Source organism: Aspergillus heteromorphus, assembly GCF_003184545.1.
Source record: "Aspergillus heteromorphus CBS 117.55 chromosome Unknown BO70scaffold_7, whole genome shotgun sequence".
NCBI lineage: Eukaryota > Fungi > Ascomycota > Eurotiomycetes > Eurotiales > Aspergillaceae > Aspergillus > Aspergillus heteromorphus.
The window spans coordinates 825,284-845,989 of NW_020290412.1; the positions used below are offsets into that span (position 1 = coordinate 825,284).

Here is a 20,706-nt window from a genome sequence, read left to right on the forward strand (position 1 = left end):
TCTTCGTATACCTGGTCTAGTAATTGATGGTTGACATCGAGTTATGAGAACAATATTACAGTAATGCTAGTTACTCGCAGGCAGTGTTTGAATGCAGGTTGCGATGGAAGATCATCTTATCTAATCTCCCTTTAATGCATGTACACAGTAAATTGGGGCTGGCTCCATTCTATGTAAACCAGGTAACGTCCGGGTTCTGTGAGGGGTACTCCGTCTAGACCTCGGGTAATTGATAGAGGAGCAAATTGCTACATAAAATTGATAGTTCGATTTTCGAGTCCCCCCGGAAGTTAGAACCCGTGGCCGTTTGCTTGTTGGCGTTTGATTTGGTCTTCCAAAAACACTGCAAGAACTACCAGACCTCCGGGGTTCATGATGTTACCCAAAACAAAGAGGGGCTAGAAATGATCATATGGTGCATCCCCCGCTGACTGATAGCCCGGGATTACACCTCGCCATATCTTATTCCCCCCTCGATATACAAACTTGGGATAATGAAGTTGTATGTCAGTTGTATATCTCACGGGAATCGTAAATCATCTATTCTCAGAGGCTCATGGTGAAGTAAATTTATATACAAGACGTAGTAGAATATCGTCAACATCACAATGAAGATCTCACGATTCCGAAACCGCCCCGCTTATATGTCACATCTAAGCATCCAAAAGAGGGGGAACCTTCTCCACGAGGTATTCAACAATGGCATCTGGGCCTCTCTCGACCTGGAGACCTTCGGGAATAGCGTGCAGCTTGATGTCGGGCTTGATTGACCGGGCGATGGAGTGAATCTCGTTCGCCTGCTCCGCGGTCCACATGGAGGCGCTGAACTGCAAAGACCGTTAGTTTTGAGTCAAACGACCGAGATCACTTTACCCCGCAATGCAAGTGAGCTCATGATGCGCAGCAGGATACTTACCAGGACGTCGGGCATGTGCTGCTTGACCTTGGGCTCAACCTCCTCGATCTCTGTTCGCGTCATATAGTCAGTCACTTGGGCTTCTCTCAACGCTTCACACAAGCTAACGTACTCTCGCAGTTGTCAAGGTAGATGATCGTGTAACGGTCCTTGAGGGCCTCAACCATCCGTCCGATGAGGCGCTTGGCTCTCTCGGGAGCGGTGTTGACGGTGACAAGAGTGAAAGGGCCCTTAGGGGAAGACATAGTGACGGTTCTGTGCGGAGTGGATGTTAAAACAATTCGGAGAGGGCTCTGCAACTGCGAACGCGTTTGCTTTTAAACGGAGCTCATGCGATCTCGCTGGTTCAACCGCGCGGGCGGACATCCCCACGTTTGATGTGGGGAAGTGGGCTGTTTAGCGTTTTCGCCGCCGGTTTTCGCCCGAGGTTCACCGTTCGGGACTCGGAGAGCAAAAGCAGCGTAGTTGAACTTTGGAAGTAGGGATGTTGTTATATATACCGGGCATTTCTCTTCTCCCACCGGGCACGCGGTAATATTGGCCTCAGGCCTGGAGGTTAACCGTAATAGAAAGGTGAAAGTCATGTGATGATCAAGAAGTAATAATTTTTCTATGGCAATGATTACTCTTCTTATGCCTAATTATGTATCCATCTACTACCTATCTATCTGCGACAATTACATCAATTCGAGCTTTTATATACGCGAGCCAGTAGTTATATAGTCTCGGGGGAGACGGAGCAGCTAAACACGGCCGTGTAAAGGCAGATTAGAAATATTGGGCAGGGCTGCAGGGCAAGTACATATTAAGATAACTATTATCAATGAAGACAATCTGATTAGTTGAATCTGTGGCAGTCTAAATATAATGGATTAAGCCCTTCAAGTGAGGTTGGAAGAGTGGTTATTTTCTACGAAAGTTATCGTTTGCAGGCCTGAATTTATATAGCAGGCTATATAAGTAACCACCAAAGTATGTTACCAGGCTTGGCTACGCAATCAAGTTTAGCGGTAAAGGCCGACTGCCGTGTCATAAAATTGGTGGATTCGGTAATTAGTGGGTCTGCGCCCGGTGGGAGAATAGAAGCGCCCGGTATATATAACAATTTCGCAACTGCCACATCGGCCTAAGCACAACCGAGTCGCCCAGCCTGCAAGAGTGATCATGATCAGTTGACACCTGCAGAGGTCCGTACGGGTAAGTCCTTGTCCTGGCGGAGTAAATCTACTCCGCCAACATGCCGAGAGGCAAACCACGCATGGTAGGATTCCGGGAAGAACGTCAGCTCGCCAATTACTGCGCGCTGTGTCATGCGGTGCGACCTGGACCTCCGAGCAATCATCATGATGGACGCGGAGGCTATCCAAGACTCGTGCAAAACAGTCGCACACTACCGATATCTACATACTATCCACATAGCCAAATTAGTACGGAAGGAATAATGATAGGGACAAGCAACTCCGAGTCACTTCTAGGTGAAATCCGGTAACCATCCCGGCAACCGATACAGAATTCTTCCATCCTTGCCGAACGAAGGCCAAGGCCGCCGTTTCGAGCAGTTCGGGCGGCCGATCGGGCAGCCGGCCCAACACTAGACCATGTAAGCATGGTCTGACATTCGCTTTCCCGATGGTTTACTATCGATCGGATGATGGTCCATGGGGCCCATTCGGGGGATGTCGTTGCGACTCCGAATCCATTTTGAATAATAATAATAGCTAAAAACCTATCCCCTTGGGGCTCTCTGCCTGTAGTCCCTGTCTCTCAGGGAATAGTATATAACTCACTGGGCCTGGCGGGGATAAAGTCTTTTTCCCTTTACCTTTTGCTCCTTTTGGACTTCCTCTGTTTCTACTTTTTGTTTTTCCGTGCTCTAGGGGGAATTGTTTTCTCTTGGATGTTTTCTTGATTGATTTGATTCTTCAATTCGCCGCACCGCATTGCTTTCTATCTGCCATGCATCTCTATATACAAGGGCGCCGTTGCTCTGGCTTCCAGGCCATGTCCGGATCTATATCTAATGTCTAGGGTCGTTTATGTTCGATGATGTCGTCGTTTCCGGATGCAACGCAGACCGTCTCCGCAAAATTATCCAAGTGCGCAAGAAAGCAGAAAAAGAAGGAAGAGATGGAAAGAGATTCGTGTTCACAGTTCATTCCTCAATGGGAGGACGCCAATTCCGTCCCTGCCAATGCAAGACAAGGATCGGGATGACACTGGCGCCTGCGATGAGACCTGCACAAACCCCAGCACTGGCAGCTACACCAACATTGGCAAACATGGATGGATACCTATATGGCGACAATTAGCGATTGCGAACGTTTAGTTGTCGGTACACGATGCAGTTTCGACTTACCAGAACGGTCCCAGGAAGCCCCATAGCTGCCGGACGAAGGTGATAAACACGCCGACATTGCCTGCTTCTTTGTGGTAACAGTCAACGGCATACGTGATGAGGACCGTGGTTACAATTTGGTTGCCTCCAGCACAGATGGCAATACCAACAATGGGGGTTACATTCCAGCGGCCAACTGTGGCTTCCTGCGTCTGAACCAGGAATACTATCAAGCCCACAATGCACAGGGTGAAGCCGATGTAGCTGAGCCATAGTCGGTGTTCGGGCTGGGGCTTGCGATTGATTCTCCTCGCGCGCAGATTCATCCAGCGATCTGACAGCACGCCTCCTAGCTGCTCACCCATAACAGATCCAATGATCGGTCCGATGAACTGGAGGCCCAGCTGCTCCGAGTTGAGGTCAAATTTGGTCTGCAGCAAATTCGGCACTTCGACAGTGGTCATTACGTTGCTCAAGCAGAAGACCATTGCGTATGCGACTGTAGGGATGGAAACGCAAGGGTGCATGAACATGCCCAGAGGTCTAACGAACTCCCAGAATGACAAAGGAGTGGGATCAATCCGGCGAAGCTGGGCATACTCTCGCACCCAGGCGGGCTGGTCGGGGTCATGATCGCCCCCGATGTACCGTGTTTCCGGCCCGAGAAAAAGATACAAGATGAATTGAACGCCGTTTATCTGATCGGAGAAGAAGGTGGTCAGCTAATGATCCAGTATCTAGCGGTAGGTTATGCGTGGTTATGCAAATGTACTCACTATCGCCAGAATCCAGTAGATCCATTGGTAGCCCAGCCGATACGTAACGAAGCCGAAAATGAAGGGCCCGCTCGGGATCCCCAATGTAATCAACAACGTCCATATACCCATGTACCGAGCTCGATCTTTTCTGAACGTCGTCTCCATTACTACTGCACTTCCGATCGCTTTGGAGACCGTCAGCTTTTGTCTTGACAAGATGTTATAGCGTGCCTTACCCGAAGCAGGCGATATGAAAAAGGCCTGCAACGCCCGACAGACGGCCGTGGAGGAATAGCTAGTGCTTTCCGCACATCCTACGTTACAGACGAGACTGCAGATTAAGGAAAGGAGGAAGATGGGGCGGCGTCCCCAGCGGTTTGACAGCGGCTTCCAGAATACCGGTGCCACTCCCAGGATGGCAATCTGAATGGAGGTCAAATAACTCGCGTCCTGAACGCTAACGCCAAAATCGGTTGCAATCCTGGTGGAGAAGTCAGTCAATAAAAGAAGGCACCCAGAACTTCTGATCGGATCTTACGTTTCATATGCAGGAATGATACCTGCGGCGGCAAAGGTGCCCATGCACGCATGGAATGCGACTAGAAGGAGATTTGTGATTTTCTAAAGGCGTCCCCATAATGGTCAGCGAAAGCTTATCGACGCCGAGACCTCTCTTCTTTGCAGCAACGGCTGTGCATGATCACTCACCTTCCAGGATGGCCAATTATAAGGATCCGCAGGGTCCATGCTAGGAATGGGATCGAGTTCTAACGATCCATGTCGTTCCATCAAATAGTCGCGGTGCGCCTTGGACAGGCGACAGGCCACGATATCCGCGTACGTCGAGGGAATGCCGGATTCTGTGCTCTCTATGAAGTCGGCATCTTCTTTTGCAGGTGTCTGAACACCGGGAACGGTGTTGTAAGGTGGTTGCATCTCCATGGACCCAGGCATGTCGCTGAGAGTGAACCTTCGTCAATCTGAGGCTTTGTGGAAACAGAGTTGGGTCGACTCTGGAGAAAACAACACTATTGATATGTCTGAGACCCAGAGACTCTTCCGGGAGACTGAAGGAGGGGGTGGGAGGGTGTGGCACAGGGGAGGGAAAGAGAATGGGAACTCCGCTCTGATGCCTAAGAGGGACGAGCCGTGAGTCCTATGCAGATGGTGGACGACTCCCTCACATCCCAGCCGGAAGGGGAAGGGCCAGGTTCCACGCTCAACTGGGGGATTGACCTATCACCGGGGCGCTAGGGGTGTTCTCCCCGGGGGGATGTTCAAACAAGTGACGAATTCCGCGTCCGGTTGGGGCGACTCGTGGGGAAGATGCGGAGGATTTCCCACGGCAATTCCAGTCCACACTTCGTCCACAGAAGCAACGATGGTCAGCGTGTGCTGTCATTCTGGATAGCACAAAGCCTGCTCATTGGTTGGACCAAGCCAAACGAGCTCAACATCGCCTCCAGGTTCCAAGGGCATCATAACCGAGGGCCCGACTCCGGAGAACCCGGAGAACCCCAAACCCAGAAATGGTTCGAATTACCACTTGGTCATCCGAAGCGGGATAAGTCTTTGGAGTGGATATGCGCCCCCTGCCGGAGAGGCGCCCTGGCAGACCAATGTTTCGCCTCCAATTTCGGTTACGCCGTTGGCTCGTCTTGGAAGTTGGGCGAGAATTTGCCGAATCTTCGGAGATTCGGCCAAGCCATCAGCGGACGATAACCGCCCGCGCAGATCTCTGTGCGATGATGAGATGGAAGACGTGTAAGCTGGCTTGAATTTCATGTCTGCCTGGACGTCACTGCTAGACTCTCCTGGGTACATGCAGTGGTTCTGCAGAAGTAAGGGGCAGCGGAAAAGCTCTCAGTACTGGAAAGTACTACTAAGGTAGGTGGGAGGAGGATGAAGTAGGCATAACAATTAGGTATGCACTAGCAGGTATCGCCTCCGTATGCCTGTCTGTCTTCCTGGGACGGGGGGCTCCAGTCGATACGGGGTAAATACGGAGTAGTCTGGAGTAAGTAGCCCACACTGGCACACACGCTCACCGAGGAGTGGATCGGATATGCGAAGCTAGAGCCCCTAGTGAGCACCGGCGCCTGACAGGTACAATACTCTGATCAGATTCCTTCCACAGGTTCTATCTACAGGTTCGACCGGGTTCGACGAGGCGGCTGGGCCGGCGACCACGTATCGATACGGTACCAATACCATCTGTTTCCCCCGTTCACGTGCCCGCTGCCAAGGCAGCCGCGTTGCCACCACCTCCTGCCCCACAACCAAGTTGACACAATTTCATCCGCTTGATCCCCTTCTCCACGACAAGTAATCGCACCCCCCTCTCACCTCACCCACATCCCCCCCCTCCCCCCTCGCAGCGATCCTTCGGTAGTATTCTTCGAGGTGGTTTCCTGTTATCACCACAATCATATTGTGGTGGCGGGCGTGGACGGGCTTGCCTATTGCTGACTGGGTGCATCGTGGATGGATTGTGTGTTGCGATTAGCTGCACCCGGTTTGATCTAGACCTATCTATTTTTATATGCCCCCCCCCCCCCCCTGTCCAGCATGCCACAAACCACCACGGCCACCACCACCCCATCGGCGGTCAAGACATTGATCTGCCGTGTCTGCCAGAAGGGCTTTTCCAAGGCGGAACATTTAAGGGTAACTTATCCCTAGTGCCTTCCCACGGTGGAGACATTGCTAATACTGTTTTGTAGAGACACGAACGTTGCCGTAAGCATGCCGCACTTGTTGGCCCCTATGTGTTGGGCAGAAGTGATTGATCACCACTGCCCTATGCCCCAAAGAAAGATAGAAGTGCAAAAGACAAGAAAATGATCAACCCCTAAACACATCTCACAACAATATCAAGGCAAGACATGATGGCTGACTTGATAACGCTAAAGATACGGGATCGAAGCCGTTCATCTGTAAAGAATGTCGGCGGCCCTTTGCCCGCCAGGATGCTCTCACCCGGCATGAAAAGCTGCACGTCCGCGCAGCTAATGTTAAACAAGCTCAGGCGCATCAATCGCCGGTGCACCTTCCTCCGCAGACAGCATCGCTAGATGCTCTTCCTTGGGATGCCAGTCGCGCCCCAGCACCAGCCGTAGTGTCTGCGCCTACACCTGGCCAGGGCTGGGAGACATCCCAGCCTGAGCAGCACCCAGGTCTGCAGCATGCAGCTTCCGATCTCGATTTTGCGCTCATCTGGCCTGACTCGGAGAACTTATTCCAAAGTATCATGTCATCGGATACATCGGAACAGTGGCAGATGCCATTGGGGGCTCTTCCTTTTCCTCCTGTTGTACAGGATGTCAATGGAATGAATTTTGGCTCACCGAATTCCTTCGACGACAGAGGCTCTTCAATAGGCACTATCCCCTCAGGTGGCAGCCACCAGGCTGTACGAGATGTTACCGAGATGGTGACGAGCTCTGTGAGCTCCCTTTTTTTATTTGCGTCATTGACTTCTTGCTAACGAGTTTGCCTCAAACTAGTCATCTAGTGTCACAGCAGCAATTAAGGCAACATCGATAACATCGGTGTTCTTGGATGAATGTCTGCATATGTTCTTTGTGCGATTTATCCCTACATTTCCTGTTCTACACCGAGCGACATTCGTTTTCCGCGAGTGCACACATCCTCTACTCCTTAATGCCATGGCCGTTGGATCTTTATACTTAGGGCCCAAAGCCTCTGTAGCCAAGGGCGAGGCTTTGTGGCGCCTGGCACATACTGCCATTGCTACATCCGTACGTTTAGGAAGGTCTTGTCACAAAAGTTCATTTCCATGCTTACAGTAATTTAGTGGCAATCATTGATTACACACCGTGGTCCATATGATGCCTGTAAGGGCGTTCAGCTACTCATCACAGCCCTCCTGGGGCAGATATACGGTGCCTTGTCCAAGGTAAATGAGGAAATTAAACTCTTCATTGAACCATACACTAACGGATCTTCCATCTCAGAATCGAGTTATTCGTACGACAAGCCAGGTTTTTCGCCCGCTTGGCTTTCTCTGGGCGAGGCATTGTGGGATGCTGGACTGTGACCCGTTTCCGATAGAGAATGTGCCATTTCCGAATACGCCCAGCACGGAGAAAGAACATAAATGGAGGACGTGGGCAGCACGGGAAATTCAGCAACGTGCGTTACTCGCGTACCATATTCTTGATGGGCTTGTCGCCCAGATGTCTGGTGATAGTGCATCGACCCGACATGTTGCCAACCCCCTCAATCTTCCAAGCAGCGAAGCTGCCTTTGATGCCAGCAATGTCGACGAATGGATAGCTATCATGCGCACTCAAAAGTTGGAACAGCCCTCTTACCGGCTAGTGTTTCGCTCTCTCTTCCCTCCTATCGGTAGTTTTCGGCCGCTAGACTATCAATTCTCTGCCTTTGCACTGCGCGTTGTTCTAGAAGGATTGCAATCTCTCGTTTCGGACTCGGATGAAAGTGATCTTGCCGCTGTTGGCGTTCCTGGTCGCTCCGACGTCCGGAGAGCGCTGGCTCAAGTACACGAGACTATTACCATGAGCATTCATCTTTCTGCCCCGGAAAGGCTTGAAGTACTTCTGCGCTGGCATACGATATGTCTTGATACCATGATCAACTCTACAGTCCTCTGCAGACATGTGTGTTCTCGATACGATATTGCTCAACATGTCTCAGGCGGTTCCCGGACAATTAGACCAGGGTTTGACATTGTCAAATGGGTCAACACCGAAGATGGCCGCCGTGCTCTACTTCATGCTATCGCAATCCAAGATATTGTTGAACAGCTACCGAGAGGCCGGGCCCATGTCATTCATATGCCAAGCTCTCTTTTCTCGGCGACAACGATATACGTTGTCTTCTCGCTTGCTGGGGTGCTCAACATACATCTCCCACGGACTATTGTCTGGCAAGACGCACTCCTTTCGCGTACTGATCTGAACCTTGGTTGCGATAACATACGTCCCTCGACTGGCTCTGAAACCAGGCGATTTGTCGAAGAGGGTCGGACCGATTCCCCACCTGGCATGGGGGCAGTGCGCAATCTGATGTACGAAATGAATTCGTTGCAAAAGCTTTTCCGCTGCCTGTTCTCCCAGTGGGGAATCGCGCATGACATGGAGGAGATCATCGACCAGTGGATCACTCTATGCCACTAGTGGGTATTGATTTTGCACTTTGAGCGTGACTTGTTATCATCTTAGCATATGTGGCGTAGTGCCTTCCTGGTGATCGTCGTGATCCACGTCCCACATCGGTGACATCACATTACTTTGTATATTTAAGCGTTGGCCCGAGGCCTGGTTCCATATATAGACTATAGATTTGTGGGAAGTTTCTTTATCGACCACTTACCTATCGACTGAGATGCAGAACTGTCGCGTAACGGACAGGCCGTATTTAGCGCGAGAAATGTCGCCGATGCGTTGTACGTAGTCTAGTAGGTGTACAGTGTAAACACTGGATAGGAATCTGTTGGTCGCGCTGTACACTGGGCGTGGTTGATCACCATCCCCATCCGCATGTCCCACCGTTGTTGGCCTCACCCACATACGGTGTGTGTGGTGCCTGGCTTCCCCACGCCAACTCCCCACACCTGCCTGGCCTGAACTCTCGACCCTCCTCTCCCGCCAGATTATTTTCGAGGTTACGACTTGGCTACGGTCAGTTCTCCACAAAGATATACTTTGCACCAATCTCTCCTCCCCTAATATTAGCTCATGGGTCGCATTATTCGGGCGGAACTGAAAAAAAGGGGAAGTGGGAACCATGTAGTCTACGGAGTACTATCACTATCACATTCACGCTCCATAGCGCGATGCTTAAAGTCTTCCCCGCAGGGGGGGTGGCCCCGCCAAGGCAACGACGCGGTGCTTCAGCGCATCACCCCTCCCCGAGTCCCCAATTCCGCCATATTGAATTTACTCAACCATAGAACCCATTTCACAGTGTGCGTTGATAAGCTTTATCGATACTCCGTATCGTGTTTCATATACTTCATTTTTATATCATGTGTTTTGAACATATTCAATCGAATCCCGTGGCCTAACTATGTTGGAAATTTGCGCCATCGAAGGTACAGTGTACTTTCTTCCTCATCCTGGCCAAGACAGACTGAGAGGAGGAACCTTGCAACTTCCGCCAACGATATTCCGCTCCGCACCGTGCCCGCTGCAACACCATCCATCCTTCATGGAATTGGCAACTCTCGCGTCAACCGAACGGGATGGACTTAAACCATCGAAGATAATGTTGTACGGGCCAGATCGAACGGCTGGATATAATAGTGTCCAGTCCACCTACTGAGACTTTCGGACTGACGATGGTTTCAATTGACAGGGGGCATTGTCTATCAGGGTTCGGTATTCTGTAGAGTCTAGACTACCATGACCATCCTGGTAGTTGTTGTTTCGTTCAATATGCAAGCATATCCATGGATGAACATCATGTATGTTTCTAATAATGACAGGCATGGCACTTCTTCCACAATCTCCCCATTACAGTACAATAGCTCACTCAAGTCAATCGTACCCAGGGAGCCCGCATTGGCATTTAACCCAACCCCCCCCCTTTGCCCCCAACACACAGACACACGAATATTGGCTCGAGTCCAGGCCACCGGCAACATTACGCCCCCTCGCGCAGAGCCAGCAATATGGCATACTACGTTACATACGCTATATACGTTTTCCAGGTATATGACAAACATCCTTCTGACTTCTCTAGGCATCCGATACGCCCCTCTTCTTGCAATCGTCCTTTTCCCTCATCCACAAGGCCAGCTGCCCAATTCTCTTGATGTATGGTGCCGTGGACTTTGACATCTGCTACCTCTTCGGCGGCGGCGGGCTTCTTCGAGGCGAATGCCTTCGTCTCCTTTGTCTTCGTAGATGTTGTGAGGACGTTGTGACGAGGGAGCCGCCGCTGAAAGTAACTTCGGTTTCGGATACAAGATACCGTGACAATACCTACGCTTGCATAAAGCGAGATGGTTGATAAGATTCACCCAAACCCAAGCTGGCCGAATCTTGCGCCTTCCTAAACGGGCTATCTCTACATCACTCGAATTGTATAAACCCCCCCTCCCCCCCCTTCTCTCTCCCCTCTCTCCCGCCTTCTCCGCTAATTTCTCAACCAGACTGCATTACTGCTCCCCTCTCTCGCAGTGCCCATCACCTCTCCCTCTGCGCGCCCCTCTCACTGCCGTCCCCGTCACCCCAACCCGAAACCCGACCTGACATTCCTAGGGAGGGTTATAGCGGGGGCAGCAAAGTCTAGTACGTATCGATATTGACGTGTATGAACATTAAACAACGCACTGGTACTCCCGTAGTATTGACGCACTGAGTGAGACAGGAAGGAAAGCGGTGATAGTAGGATTCCTACCGGCTGGCATGGGCAGAAAGGGAAGTATGCGATAACAACGGACTGTCGTCTTCCCTTAAAAGGTGTCGTGGTTGAGACGCCTTCGTTAGTTTCGGCTTCGTAGGGGGTTTATTGCAAGGGATGGTTGTCTGTTCAAACACAACCAGGTTTGTTCATTCTATTCATTCTATGCATGCTATACTCCGTAATATATGCAAATATGCAAATCCCGCAAACCATATCAGACAATTAAACAGTAACAAGTTCCGAGCTCCGATGCAAGGGGTATCTCTGGGCAATGTGATGCTCATGAGAACGAGAAAGGTATGACGCGTCAATAAACGACGCAAGCATAACGAGAAGACAATCTGGATGGCGCAGAGCCGAATATGGAATAAGATGAAAGGGATAAATAGACGCAAGACCACCCATGGAAAAATCAAAATATGCGTAGGGGAAACAGGCTGAGCTCGCTAAACGGGTTCATATGTGCTCGGATCAGTTCAATAATGGTTCTTTAGTCGTAGTCGTGTTCTCGTCCATCCGAATCACGGCTTTGGCAACCGCCACCCCAACGTCCTTGAAGAGGTCCCGCAAGATCGATTCGCAGCTCCCGGGGGCGTTCGGCTGTTTCGCATCGTGACCCCTCAGCCGAGTAGACAATCGGTCGATGAGTCGGCCACAGGTGCTTTCAAAATAAGTCTCGACCAGCTTCATCCGGAGAGTGGCACCATCAACGAAATCTTCGGCCGGGGAGCTCCCAGAAGGTTGACTGCCGGGGTCTGCACGAATGCGTCGGGCTGGCCGCTCAGGAACCGCATCGTCTACTTCAAGCGGCCTCTTGTTGCCGAATGAGGTAGCTGGGAGAGCAAGTGACGACTGGGGAAGAGGAGCCGGGGCTGTATCGAGTTCTGGACTCGCCACAAGATCTGGCTGTTGTTCCCCGAGTTTCTTGTGACGGGCGTCCCGGATGAGCGACGAGAAGGTAACCTGGTGTTTCACGGCAGGGGTCGTTTGCACGCTCGGAAACACCTTGAGCACCGGCGGCGCCTTCAATTCTCCAGCCCATACGGCCATGGGGTCCATCTCCTCTGGGTGAGGAAGACTTCTGAGCCAGGCCCAGACACGTTCGAGTTTCGTCGAGTGCTGGACCAATCCCTGCTCGGGCAAGGTCCTGAGCGGTTCTACGTGCTTTGGGGGCTCTATCTTCGCTGCCAGCGGGACGGATGCTTCAGGGGCCAAAGTTTCACGAGTGGCCTGAAGCCTCGGGTCCTGCACTTCATCACACATTCCATCACACTTGTGCGCCCATGAATCCAGCCCTTCCATGACCTCGTCGACGATGTCCAGGGTCGGCAGAGTCCGACCGTCATCATACGCGTTCCAATAGGCAGTCCGTTTACTAATGTAGGTCTGGATACGGCGGCGACATGACTGCCATGAATAACGGCGACCGGTTCGGATTTCCAGTTTGGCCGAGATCTTGATCCAGAAGCTTTTCGGGCTGGTGGGGGCGTCGTAGTAGTCCATCGAAGCAGCACATAGGTTGACCAAGCAGACTTGCTCGGGGACGGTGAGTTGCTTTCCGCGACCGGTGGAGGCGACCAACTCCATTGAGGGGGATTGATTGCGAGAGACCGACGGCTGGTGGGTATCTTTGGAGGGGTATATGACGGGGTCGGGCTTCGAGGCAGACAAAGAGGGGTTGTTCTGAGATTGCGGTGTGAACCCCCATAGATTGTGGTCGGGCCGCATGGGGTTCAGGAGCGCCGTCGTCGTTGTTCGGGAGTGGTTCATGGCTCAATTGACTGCTGGACACTCATGGGAGAATGGAGGTGATGAGCCTGCAGGGCGATGAAGCCCCTGCTAACAAAAGAACAAAAGGGAGAAAAGGGAAAGGAAAGGAAAGGAGAAGGGCAAGGAAACGAACAGGAAAGCGAAAGACCGGCGGAGGCGGAAGAGGGAAAAGGATCGATCGAGTGCCCGAACGAACCGCCGGCCGAAAAGGAAAAGGAAGATTCGCCGCGCCGCGTCCGCGTCAGCCCACGTGATCGGGTTGGGTAGGAATGGCGCAGATGGGCCCATGGATACTGCTGTCAGTCTTCTCTTCATTGTTACAGTAAGAATTATAACAATAATCAGACACTCCGGAGTTGACAGTTTTCACTCCGTAATGGATCACTCGATCAGACCTGCAATGCTGCAATGATACAGGTGGTAATCATACGAGCATCTCCCGATGGTCGCCTCGATCCGACGAGGGGCGGCAAGTGTCAGGCAACGACATACCATATTACCCGATCGGGCGATTCCCTTGTCATTTGCCCCAGGCAGCCACCCAGGCCAATCCAGGCCAATCCAATCCCGGCCGGGGGTGCGACTCATCCTCCCTCTCGTACCCCCGCCTCCATTATTTGTCTCCTTCTTCCTCTTTCTCTCTCTCCTCCTCGTCTCACTCTGTCTCGGTCTGTCCCCGCTCCCCAGCCGATGATCTCCCCGGAAGAGTACCCGCCCGTCCCGTTGGATAGATCCGTTCAGCCGGCGCGATACATTCCATAACCCACACTCACATCAATCACGGTCGATCCATGATGCCGCCACTAGCACCTCGCTCAGCTCAGCCTGTGGCATTCTGTTGTCATGATTGCTCAGTTCGCGCGGACTGAGCATTTAACCCTCTACTGGAATGGGTTAGCCTGGGGCCATAATGGAAGTTCCTCTGGTGATCAGTTGAGGAACCCATGGTTGTTCTCCGCAGTTGGACGTGATTTGTCGAGACAGGTGTGCTACGTCCAACCTACCAGTAAGTCTCATTCGCTATCCAGCAGCTCAGACCTCGGCCCTTACTTGAAGCTACCACCTCCGGGCCAAATGACTCGCTCTTTTCCACTCGTCGCACCTGTCGTTACAGCCGACACGTCGCTCTTTCCCGAGCTCCCATCCCTGACTACTTTCTGACCCATCCCCCGAAGCATCTGGCGACTCACCTCATCCCTCCACCCAGGATGTCACCACAACCCAACCTGATGGAGGTAATATCCTCTGTATCACCCGTACCCGGGACCCCGAACCGATTCGCAGTGGAGATAACTCGAGACTGGTGCACCCAACAGTACGTCTGTTCAGCAGCAACACCCCTGCTCTGTGACTCGACGGGATGAGTTGACCAGAATAGCTCTATCCTGGGAGGATTGTCAACCGCGGTCATGTTGTCCGCTGGTCAACAATTCCTCGCTCAGGAATTCGGCACAGCCCGGTATCCTGACCCCGTCCATGCGTTCGTGCAGTTTCTACACATGGTCCATCCCGGCCCGTTACTCATCACGTGTACTCTTCTCCGTGTGTCTTCCAAACAATGTGTTGTTCAAGTGGAACTCGCGCCTGCCCCCCAATCATCAGACGGATCACGCTCCTCCCGAACAAGGATACTCGGCATCTTCACGTACGGCAACATACCAAGGGAAACGGGACTATCACAACAGACCACCCCGGCTGTTGCAGCCGCATTCCCCGACAGGGAAAAGGAGTGCGTTGCCATCGATGATCCAGTTGTCTACGCAACACCCGTCACTGCGAAGATGAACTGGGTAGCGCCGCAATCCCCCAATGGACTATGGGGCCACCGTCTCGGTGGCCACCATCGCGAAGTTTGGCTATCATTCCGCGACGGCTCCAGATTCTCAGATATTTTGCACTTGGCGTATCTTTCCGATCTTGTGAGCTCCCCTCTTGTTCTTCGAGTCAAGCTTCATCCGGGCTCATTACCGTGTCGGTCAGCCGCTCCAACCACCAGCGACCCATATCCCGGGATTTTACGCCAGGTACGCCATCTCCACTCTCTGCTTATCGATCGAGTTCAAGAAACGGCCCACGCCGGTGACCGAATGGGTTATGATCCGCTCCAACTCCAACAAGGTTCTAAACGGTCGCTACGACGCTGGGCTACATATATTCGATGAGAAAGGCGAACTACTAGCATTGAGTAGTCATGTTGTGTTCGCGTCCGACTTGAAGCCGAAGCCGACAGCTCGGATGTAAGTGAAGTTAGAATTGGCGGGTAATGTGCTCTGTAGTTGGGGCACTTCTTCAAGAGTAGATAACAGCCAGATGGTAAGTCTCACTATTATACGATAGTCTTAATTAGTTCCTGGTAGAATATACAACATAATGCCTCTATCATAATCTCATAGCATGATGACCTCTTCTATAGCATTGGACAACCAAAATATATAGCCCGAACACTAAAATGATAACCTCAGTCGTCCTCTGCAATCCAGTTTCTCAGGAGGAAAATGCATACTATACAGCCGATTCTGCCATCCTCCCTTACTGACGGAGTACTTGCTACAGTAACAACTAACTACCATCTGCAGTACGGATGGTCGGAAGTAGATGGCATAGGGCTCAGGGCTCAGGGCTAGGGTTGACCCAAGCACGGATAGGATATTTCTTTTGTCCAGGACTACAGCATCCTAGCTAGGTAGTCCGTAGAAATCTAGTCCTCGCTGGATCACATGTAGGCAAAGTGGAATTCGTACTCCGTACCTTAGTACTGACCCTACTTCCGATACGGAGACGTGCCTTAGCGGTAGGTAGGCACCATGTAGGTACTCCGTAGGTAGGTACATCGTACAGAAAAGCCCTTTCCCCGAAATTGATAAATCACATTCGGGGTTTTTTTTTTTTTTTTTTTTCGGAGACAGCCTTGCCTGGACGGCAGAACAAAAAAAAAAGTACAGTACTGTACTGTATGAGTACGGATTCTCCACATCGGAGCGATATTCAAGGCTTGAGCTGAAAATACTACAAATTGATGTATGACGCCTTACTGTTTCCTTGTCGGGGGTTTCGTGCGATTTGTAGGTCATATCGTATCTGATTCTATATTATATTACTACGGCGTACGGAGTCCGGCGGTGGGGGAGAGCTTCTGGGATAGTGTGGGTATTCTGTATTTTGGATAGATGGGATTGAATAGGTATGTATTTACTTTGATGGCTTGCTAAGATGAAGAGGACATGCACGGCGTGAAGATACAAAGTAGATAGGTACATAAAGAAAAACGCCAGAAAATCAACCAGTCCACAGGATGTTAGAGTCTTGAGTAGAAACAGGCAAAATCGAAGGCCGAGTTATGCAACGCCCTCGAAGAGATCTGCCATACTCATGTCGTATTCTGGCTCATTGAACATAACGTTCGCATCTGCAAGAAAAGAATTATGATTGTTGAGATCCGCTGCATTTAGAGCTCCCGATGCAGTTGGCGATGGTGGAGGGAGGGCAGTAGCGGCGCGCTCATACTTGACGGGTGTGAATTGAGGGACGCGACTCGGGGTCTTGAAATGCCTATCTTCAGATCTAGGCATCTGGGGGGGTTCGATGACTTCAATATCGCTGTCCATGTCGTACGCTCTGCTCCTAACCGGGGCGAAAGTTTTATCGGGTGTATCGGGCTCACTCTTTGCCTTCGCATCGAAGCTAAGACCATCGTCCAGGCATATTGCACTTATCACGGATCTTCCGGCTTGGCCCATGCCATTTTTGCTCGGCGAGGTCAAGCTGGAGGGTCGTAGAGCATTGTGCTTTCGAGACGAGGGGGTGGCCTTTTGAATACCGTTTCTTGGTCCACGAGGAGTTCGTGGTGTCGAGCACGCACTCCCGCTGCGCGCTTTCGGAATCGAGACGTCGGTAATACCCCGTTCGGTGGCATTTTGTCGCAGCTCCTCGGCGAGCTTTCGGTATTTGCGGAGCCTGCCTTCGATGGCGTCGTAGGTGGCACCTTGGTCGAAGTAAGCGGCCATCGCGTGATAGTCCAGCTGTGCGGCTAGTCAGATAATAGAAGATTCACATGGCGGGAGAGATGGGGATGTTAAAACCTTCAGACTCGGGTGGGCTGCGATGAGCGTCGCAAAGAGACGATCGGTAGACTCGGGCAGTTTCCAGTTCACCATTCTGTCGACTTTGAAGATTGGAGGGTGTTTTGGTCGGTAGACGAAGAAGAGTGAGCGAAGAGGTGGCTTAGACAGTGTGTGGAAGATACAGGTCGTTGCCTGTTGGAGGCAGGAGGAGAGGAGAAGAGGGAATGACACCGAGATTAAAAAAAGTGAATAGAAAGTCGAAGCCATTGCCCAAGGCCCCGCATAGTGCTCTGTCAGCGTCAAGTCCCTGTCCCTTGGACGGAATCCCAGCAGGAAGGTAAGTGGGTACTGTACGCACGTAGTCCGTAGATACCCCCGAATTGATATGTAGTCTGCATCGGGGCCACTGCAGGCTGAGTGGATCGAGGAGACCTGTATGAAACCAAGTCAAAGTCCATGCCGCATGAGCTGCAATGACTGCACACTGCAGGCTAGCCATGTGAGGAATGCAGGAACATCCTGGTTCACACCTCCGGGGGGGCATTGATTCCGCAAGCAATCAATTGCACGGTTGGACCAGAGGGTGCGCCTGCCTGGTCAGGCATCCAGGCGAGCCCTCATGTCAGCCACGGCCAGCGGCACCACCTGGAATACTAAAGAGACAGCCAAGGCCATCATTCACTGCAAAGTATTGTCTCTAGCACCAACCGGAAGATTCCTCGCTCTCCCTTCACACTTGTCCTGCTCGCCGTTGTTCTCTCCCTCTGCCAATCGTGCCGGGCTCTCTTTCTTTAAACACCCCCCCCCCCACGGTCTCATCATTTACCTGTCTACTCTCACTCACCCTTCTCTTTATTGCCTTTTTCCCAATTCCCCTCTCCTTTGTTAAATCAAGACTTCCAAGCCAACCTATCCAAGATGCGCTGGGACTCTACCTCTGATCAGCTTGTATGCGTCCACTTCCTCCTCTTTCACTTTGTCATATACCCCCAGACACTAACAACCATCCCAGCTCCTGATCAAGATTATCGAGACTCACAGTATCTCCGTGGATACTAAAAAGATTGCTGCCGCCTGGCGTAAGTCCTACAATCCTCCCACCCTCCTCCTCATCCACCACCACCCCTACAATCCCCCACCAAAAGCTAACACCACCCAGCCAGCACTGAAGCCGAACCCGGTCCCACTCCCCGCGCCATCACCGAGCGTCTGGTCCGAATCCGCCAGATCGTCCGCAAAGCGACTGGTTCGGACGTCCAATTCTCCATTGGCGGCAGGACCAGCAGCCCCACGTCCACCCCTGGAAAGTCCAAGTCCGTGTCATCCACTCCCGGATCTACCAAGCGTAAGCGTGGCAGTGCCAGCAAGAAGGAGATTTCCCCATTGAAGAAAGAAAGTGGCAGCGACTCTGACATGGCGGATATCGAGATCGACACGCCGACGGTGAAGAAGCCGTCTCCGCAGCGCTCTCCTCTCGTGGGAAGTAGCATCCAGAGAACACTCTTCCCCAAGACATCGGCATCGGAACAGAGGCCCGTGGGGGTGCCGGTGGCTGCGGCTGCGGCTGCTGATGATGATGGCAAAATGCGTGTGGCTCTGCCCAGCAAGCGCGTTCGCAAGACGAGTGTTCTCCCTCCTGGCATGGTGAAGTATGATTTTGATGATCCTGAGGTGCTCGAGATTGATACTTCGGCGTCCGAGTATGCTCCTGAGGCTGAAAGCGCTGGGGCTGAAAGCGCTGAGGCTGAGGGCTTTGATGATGACGAGTTGATGCAGCTCGCCTGAGCTTTGGGTTTCGGAAGCATATCGGGGGTCCATGGAGTGTCACTTTGGAGGTCGTGCTCGCTTTGTATCTGGAATGTACTTAGCTAAGGAAGTAATTGAGGTATGTAAATTAATGGAATGTAATTGGAGGAAACATGTTCTCCGTAGACTATGGATGACGATCCGTATAGATGAACTCGACTACGACCTGTTTATCCAGGATGTCACCGACTACGTACTCGGGGTTCAACCCGGGCGACAAAGTAATCGGACGGTGGATAGAGACACTCTGTTACCAGACTTGTCCTTCTCTATGAAATTGCATGAGTGACAGATGACGCGTTCAACCAGAAAAAAGAGATAGCTTTGTTTACAGGGGGACAACAAAGTCGGGCATAATACTCCTCCGGGCCCAGATTTCAAATTCTGCCACGCCAACTCCACTCCAGTAAAGCAAGTGAGTACCTATGGTACAATCAACGAACCCATGATGCATCCAGCAACCGCCAATACTATCGATATCCCTATATCTAGCCACCCACGCCATTTCTGAGCCCCATTATTCTCAAACCACCCTGCAAAGAAAAACCACAGCAAAAGCGAGATACATCAAAAGCCTAGTCTGCGCTTAGATCTCGATTTTCACCTTCATATCATCATCTTTCTGATCGTCTGCGCCGATATCAACGTAGGAATCTTCGTTATCAACGTTCATCTCAGCGTCGACGTCCATCTCGAACTTGACATTATTGCTAGAAGCAGAAGCAGAGGCGGAGGCAGAGGCAGAGTTGTCGTCGCTTGCCTTCTCCGAGGAATTCACCTTCTTGGGTCTACCTCTCTTGCGAGACTGAGTCGGAGTCTGCTGGGGAGTACCGGTACCGACGCCACCAGCCTCAGGGGAGGCGCCCTCAGGACCAGGAGCAGGGTTTTTGGGAGGCCGACCGCGCTTCTTCGTCGTGCTGACCGCAGACTCAGTTCCAGCACCAGCGTTCTTTGCACCAGCCTTCTTGACGGGGGTGCCCGAGGCGGAATCAGTTCCGGCACCGGCACTGACCTTATCCTTGAGCCGCTGGATGCGGTGCTGGACGGCGCTCACGGTGCAGTCTGGGTCACATGTGTTAAGTCGGTAGGTATATCTGTGGGAGGATGAAGCGGACGTACCAGGACCCATGTACTGGGCGAGTGCGGCGAAGTCAAGCTTGACGGAGGAGGTGTGGAGGATGCCGATTAGGAGCTGGGGAGTGGGTGGTTAAGCTTGCTTGGTTTCATTTGGGGGCGGGGGTTGGGCGGGAGGTGCTGGAGGGAGGGGGCAGGGAAAGTGAACTGAGTTTAGTGGGATAGCTTAGATGTACCTTGGCGTCAGCCGTTTCATTCCAGCTCATGGGCATTGTTGCGGTGGTTGTTTTCAATTTTGGTTATTTTGGGGTAGAGCTGGGGGCTCGAGGATATAGTATGAGCGAGGCTGGGGAGGAGAAGAGTGTGGTGTGGATGGAAGAGGAGGAGTGGTGGGGAGGTGAAGGGTAGAAGAGGAGAGAAAGAAGGACTCTCAAGAAGTAAAGTCTGCGTTGATGTATTTCCCTAGGCGCTGGACTGTGGGCTGAGAGTAGCCTGGGCTTCGACATTCACTGCCATAGAGGCTGGTTGCCCGCATTGCCGGGTGTACGTAGTCATATCGACTAGCGTATACTGAATTGATCTGGACATCTA

The 20,706-nt window shown here is 51.9% G+C and overlaps 8 protein-coding genes across 8 annotated transcripts; 3 read left to right on the top strand and 5 right to left on the bottom strand.

Moving 5' to 3' along the window:
- Window positions 1-267: 267 nt before the first annotated feature.
- On the bottom strand, window positions 268-1,363 carry BO70DRAFT_378511 (uncharacterized protein). The gene is made up of 3 exons (XM_025545267.1): window positions 1,029-1,363; window positions 917-966; window positions 268-827 (listed from the first exon to the last, which is right to left on the bottom strand). Exons 1-3 carry the CDS (start codon window positions 1,159-1,161, stop codon window positions 654-656), a joined length of 357 nt encoding a protein of 118 aa, XP_025401116.1. The 5' UTR covers window positions 1,162-1,363; the 3' UTR covers window positions 268-653.
- Window positions 1,364-2,767: 1,404 nt separating this feature from the next.
- BO70DRAFT_311796 (putative MFS transporter) lies at window positions 2,768-4,963 on the bottom strand (the record flags this gene model as incomplete). Its single annotated transcript, XM_025540198.1, has 6 exons — window positions 2,768-3,207; window positions 3,273-3,949; window positions 4,028-4,194; window positions 4,246-4,490; window positions 4,548-4,630; window positions 4,718-4,963. The coding sequence occupies 6 exons, from the start codon at window positions 4,961-4,963 to the stop codon at window positions 3,069-3,071; spliced, it is 1,557 nt and encodes a 518-aa protein (XP_025401117.1). The 3' UTR covers window positions 2,768-3,068.
- Window positions 4,964-6,570: 1,607 nt separating this feature from the next.
- BO70DRAFT_427881 (C2H2 type zinc finger domain protein) lies at window positions 6,571-9,354 on the top strand. The gene is made up of 6 exons (XM_025547917.1): window positions 6,571-6,676; window positions 6,733-6,748; window positions 6,922-7,454; window positions 7,516-7,770; window positions 7,827-7,928; window positions 7,987-9,354. The coding sequence occupies exons 1-6, from the start codon at window positions 6,578-6,580 to the stop codon at window positions 9,169-9,171; spliced, it is 2,190 nt and encodes a 729-aa protein (XP_025401118.1). The 5' UTR covers window positions 6,571-6,577; the 3' UTR covers window positions 9,172-9,354.
- A 2,157-nt stretch (window positions 9,355-11,511) lies between these two features.
- Window positions 11,512-13,459, bottom strand: BO70DRAFT_427882 (uncharacterized protein). Its single transcript, XM_025547918.1, has one exon. The coding sequence runs from the start codon at window positions 13,172-13,174 to the stop codon at window positions 11,876-11,878; it is 1,299 nt and encodes a 432-aa protein (XP_025401119.1). The 5' UTR covers window positions 13,175-13,459; the 3' UTR covers window positions 11,512-11,875.
- Window positions 13,460-14,382: 923 nt separating this feature from the next.
- On the top strand, window positions 14,383-15,415 carry BO70DRAFT_369930 (thioesterase family protein; the record flags this gene model as incomplete). Its single annotated transcript, XM_025544713.1, has 3 exons — window positions 14,383-14,489; window positions 14,553-15,093; window positions 15,155-15,415. 3 exons carry the CDS (start codon window positions 14,383-14,385, stop codon window positions 15,413-15,415), a joined length of 909 nt encoding a protein of 302 aa, XP_025401120.1.
- Window positions 15,416-16,364: 949 nt separating this feature from the next.
- On the bottom strand, window positions 16,365-17,764 carry BO70DRAFT_360612 (uncharacterized protein). The gene is made up of 2 exons (XM_025542822.1): window positions 17,254-17,764; window positions 16,365-17,193 (listed from the first exon to the last, which is right to left on the bottom strand). Exons 1-2 carry the CDS (start codon window positions 17,326-17,328, stop codon window positions 16,510-16,512), a joined length of 759 nt encoding a protein of 252 aa, XP_025401121.1. The 5' UTR covers window positions 17,329-17,764; the 3' UTR covers window positions 16,365-16,509.
- A 389-nt stretch (window positions 17,765-18,153) lies between these two features.
- BO70DRAFT_427885 (uncharacterized protein) lies at window positions 18,154-19,149 on the top strand (the record flags this gene model as incomplete). Its single annotated transcript, XM_025547919.1, has 3 exons — window positions 18,154-18,183; window positions 18,248-18,314; window positions 18,395-19,149. The coding sequence occupies 3 exons, from the start codon at window positions 18,154-18,156 to the stop codon at window positions 19,018-19,020; spliced, it is 723 nt and encodes a 240-aa protein (XP_025401122.1). The 3' UTR covers window positions 19,021-19,149.
- Window positions 19,150-19,484: 335 nt separating this feature from the next.
- BO70DRAFT_427886 (uncharacterized protein) lies at window positions 19,485-20,412 on the bottom strand. Its single transcript, XM_025547920.1, has 3 exons — window positions 20,352-20,412; window positions 20,161-20,233; window positions 19,485-20,103 (listed from the first exon to the last, which is right to left on the bottom strand). Exons 1-3 carry the CDS (start codon window positions 20,385-20,387, stop codon window positions 19,628-19,630), a joined length of 585 nt encoding a protein of 194 aa, XP_025401123.1. The 5' UTR covers window positions 20,388-20,412; the 3' UTR covers window positions 19,485-19,627.
- Between the last annotated feature and the right edge of the window lie 294 nt (window positions 20,413-20,706).

Excerpts from the sequence above, each read along its gene's own strand:
- BO70DRAFT_427886 (XM_025547920.1), bottom strand. The coding sequence starts at position 20,387 with ATGCCCATGAGCTGGAATGAAACGGCTGACGCCAAG. Across the intron at positions 20,234-20,351 it reads ATGAAACGGCTGACGCCAAG|CTCCTAATCGGCATCCTCCA; the intron begins GTACATCTAAGC and ends CCCACTCCCCAG. Across the intron at positions 20,104-20,160 it reads CGCCCAGTACATGGGTCCTG|ACTGCACCGTGAGCGCCGTC; the intron begins GTACGTCCGCTT and ends CATGTGACCCAG.
- BO70DRAFT_427882 (XM_025547918.1), bottom strand. The coding sequence starts at position 13,174 with ATGAACCACTCCCGAACAACGACGACGGCGCTCCTGAACCCCATGCGG.
- BO70DRAFT_378511 (XM_025545267.1), bottom strand. The coding sequence starts at position 1,161 with ATGTCTTCCCCTAAGGGCCCTTTCACTCTTGTCACCGTCAACACCGCT. Across the intron at positions 967-1,028 it reads CTACCTTGACAACTGCGAGA|AGATCGAGGAGGTTGAGCCC; the intron begins GTACGTTAGCTT and ends TGACGCGAACAG. Across the intron at positions 828-916 it reads AGCACATGCCCGACGTCCTG|TTCAGCGCCTCCATGTGGAC; the intron begins GTAAGTATCCTG and ends CGGTCTTTGCAG.
- BO70DRAFT_427881 (XM_025547917.1), top strand. The coding sequence starts at position 6,578 with ATGCCACAAACCACCACGGCCACCACCACCCCATCGGCGGTCAAGACA. Across the intron at positions 7,771-7,826 it reads ATACTGCCATTGCTACATCC|TGGCAATCATTGATTACACA; the intron begins GTACGTTTAGGA and ends ACAGTAATTTAG. Across the intron at positions 7,929-7,986 it reads TATACGGTGCCTTGTCCAAG|AATCGAGTTATTCGTACGAC; the intron begins GTAAATGAGGAA and ends CTTCCATCTCAG.
- BO70DRAFT_360612 (XM_025542822.1), bottom strand. The coding sequence starts at position 17,328 with ATGGTGAACTGGAAACTGCCCGAGTCTACCGATCGTCTCTTTGCGACG. Across the intron at positions 17,194-17,253 it reads CAGCCCACCCGAGTCTGAAG|CTGGACTATCACGCGATGGC; the intron begins GTTTTAACATCC and ends CTAGCCGCACAG.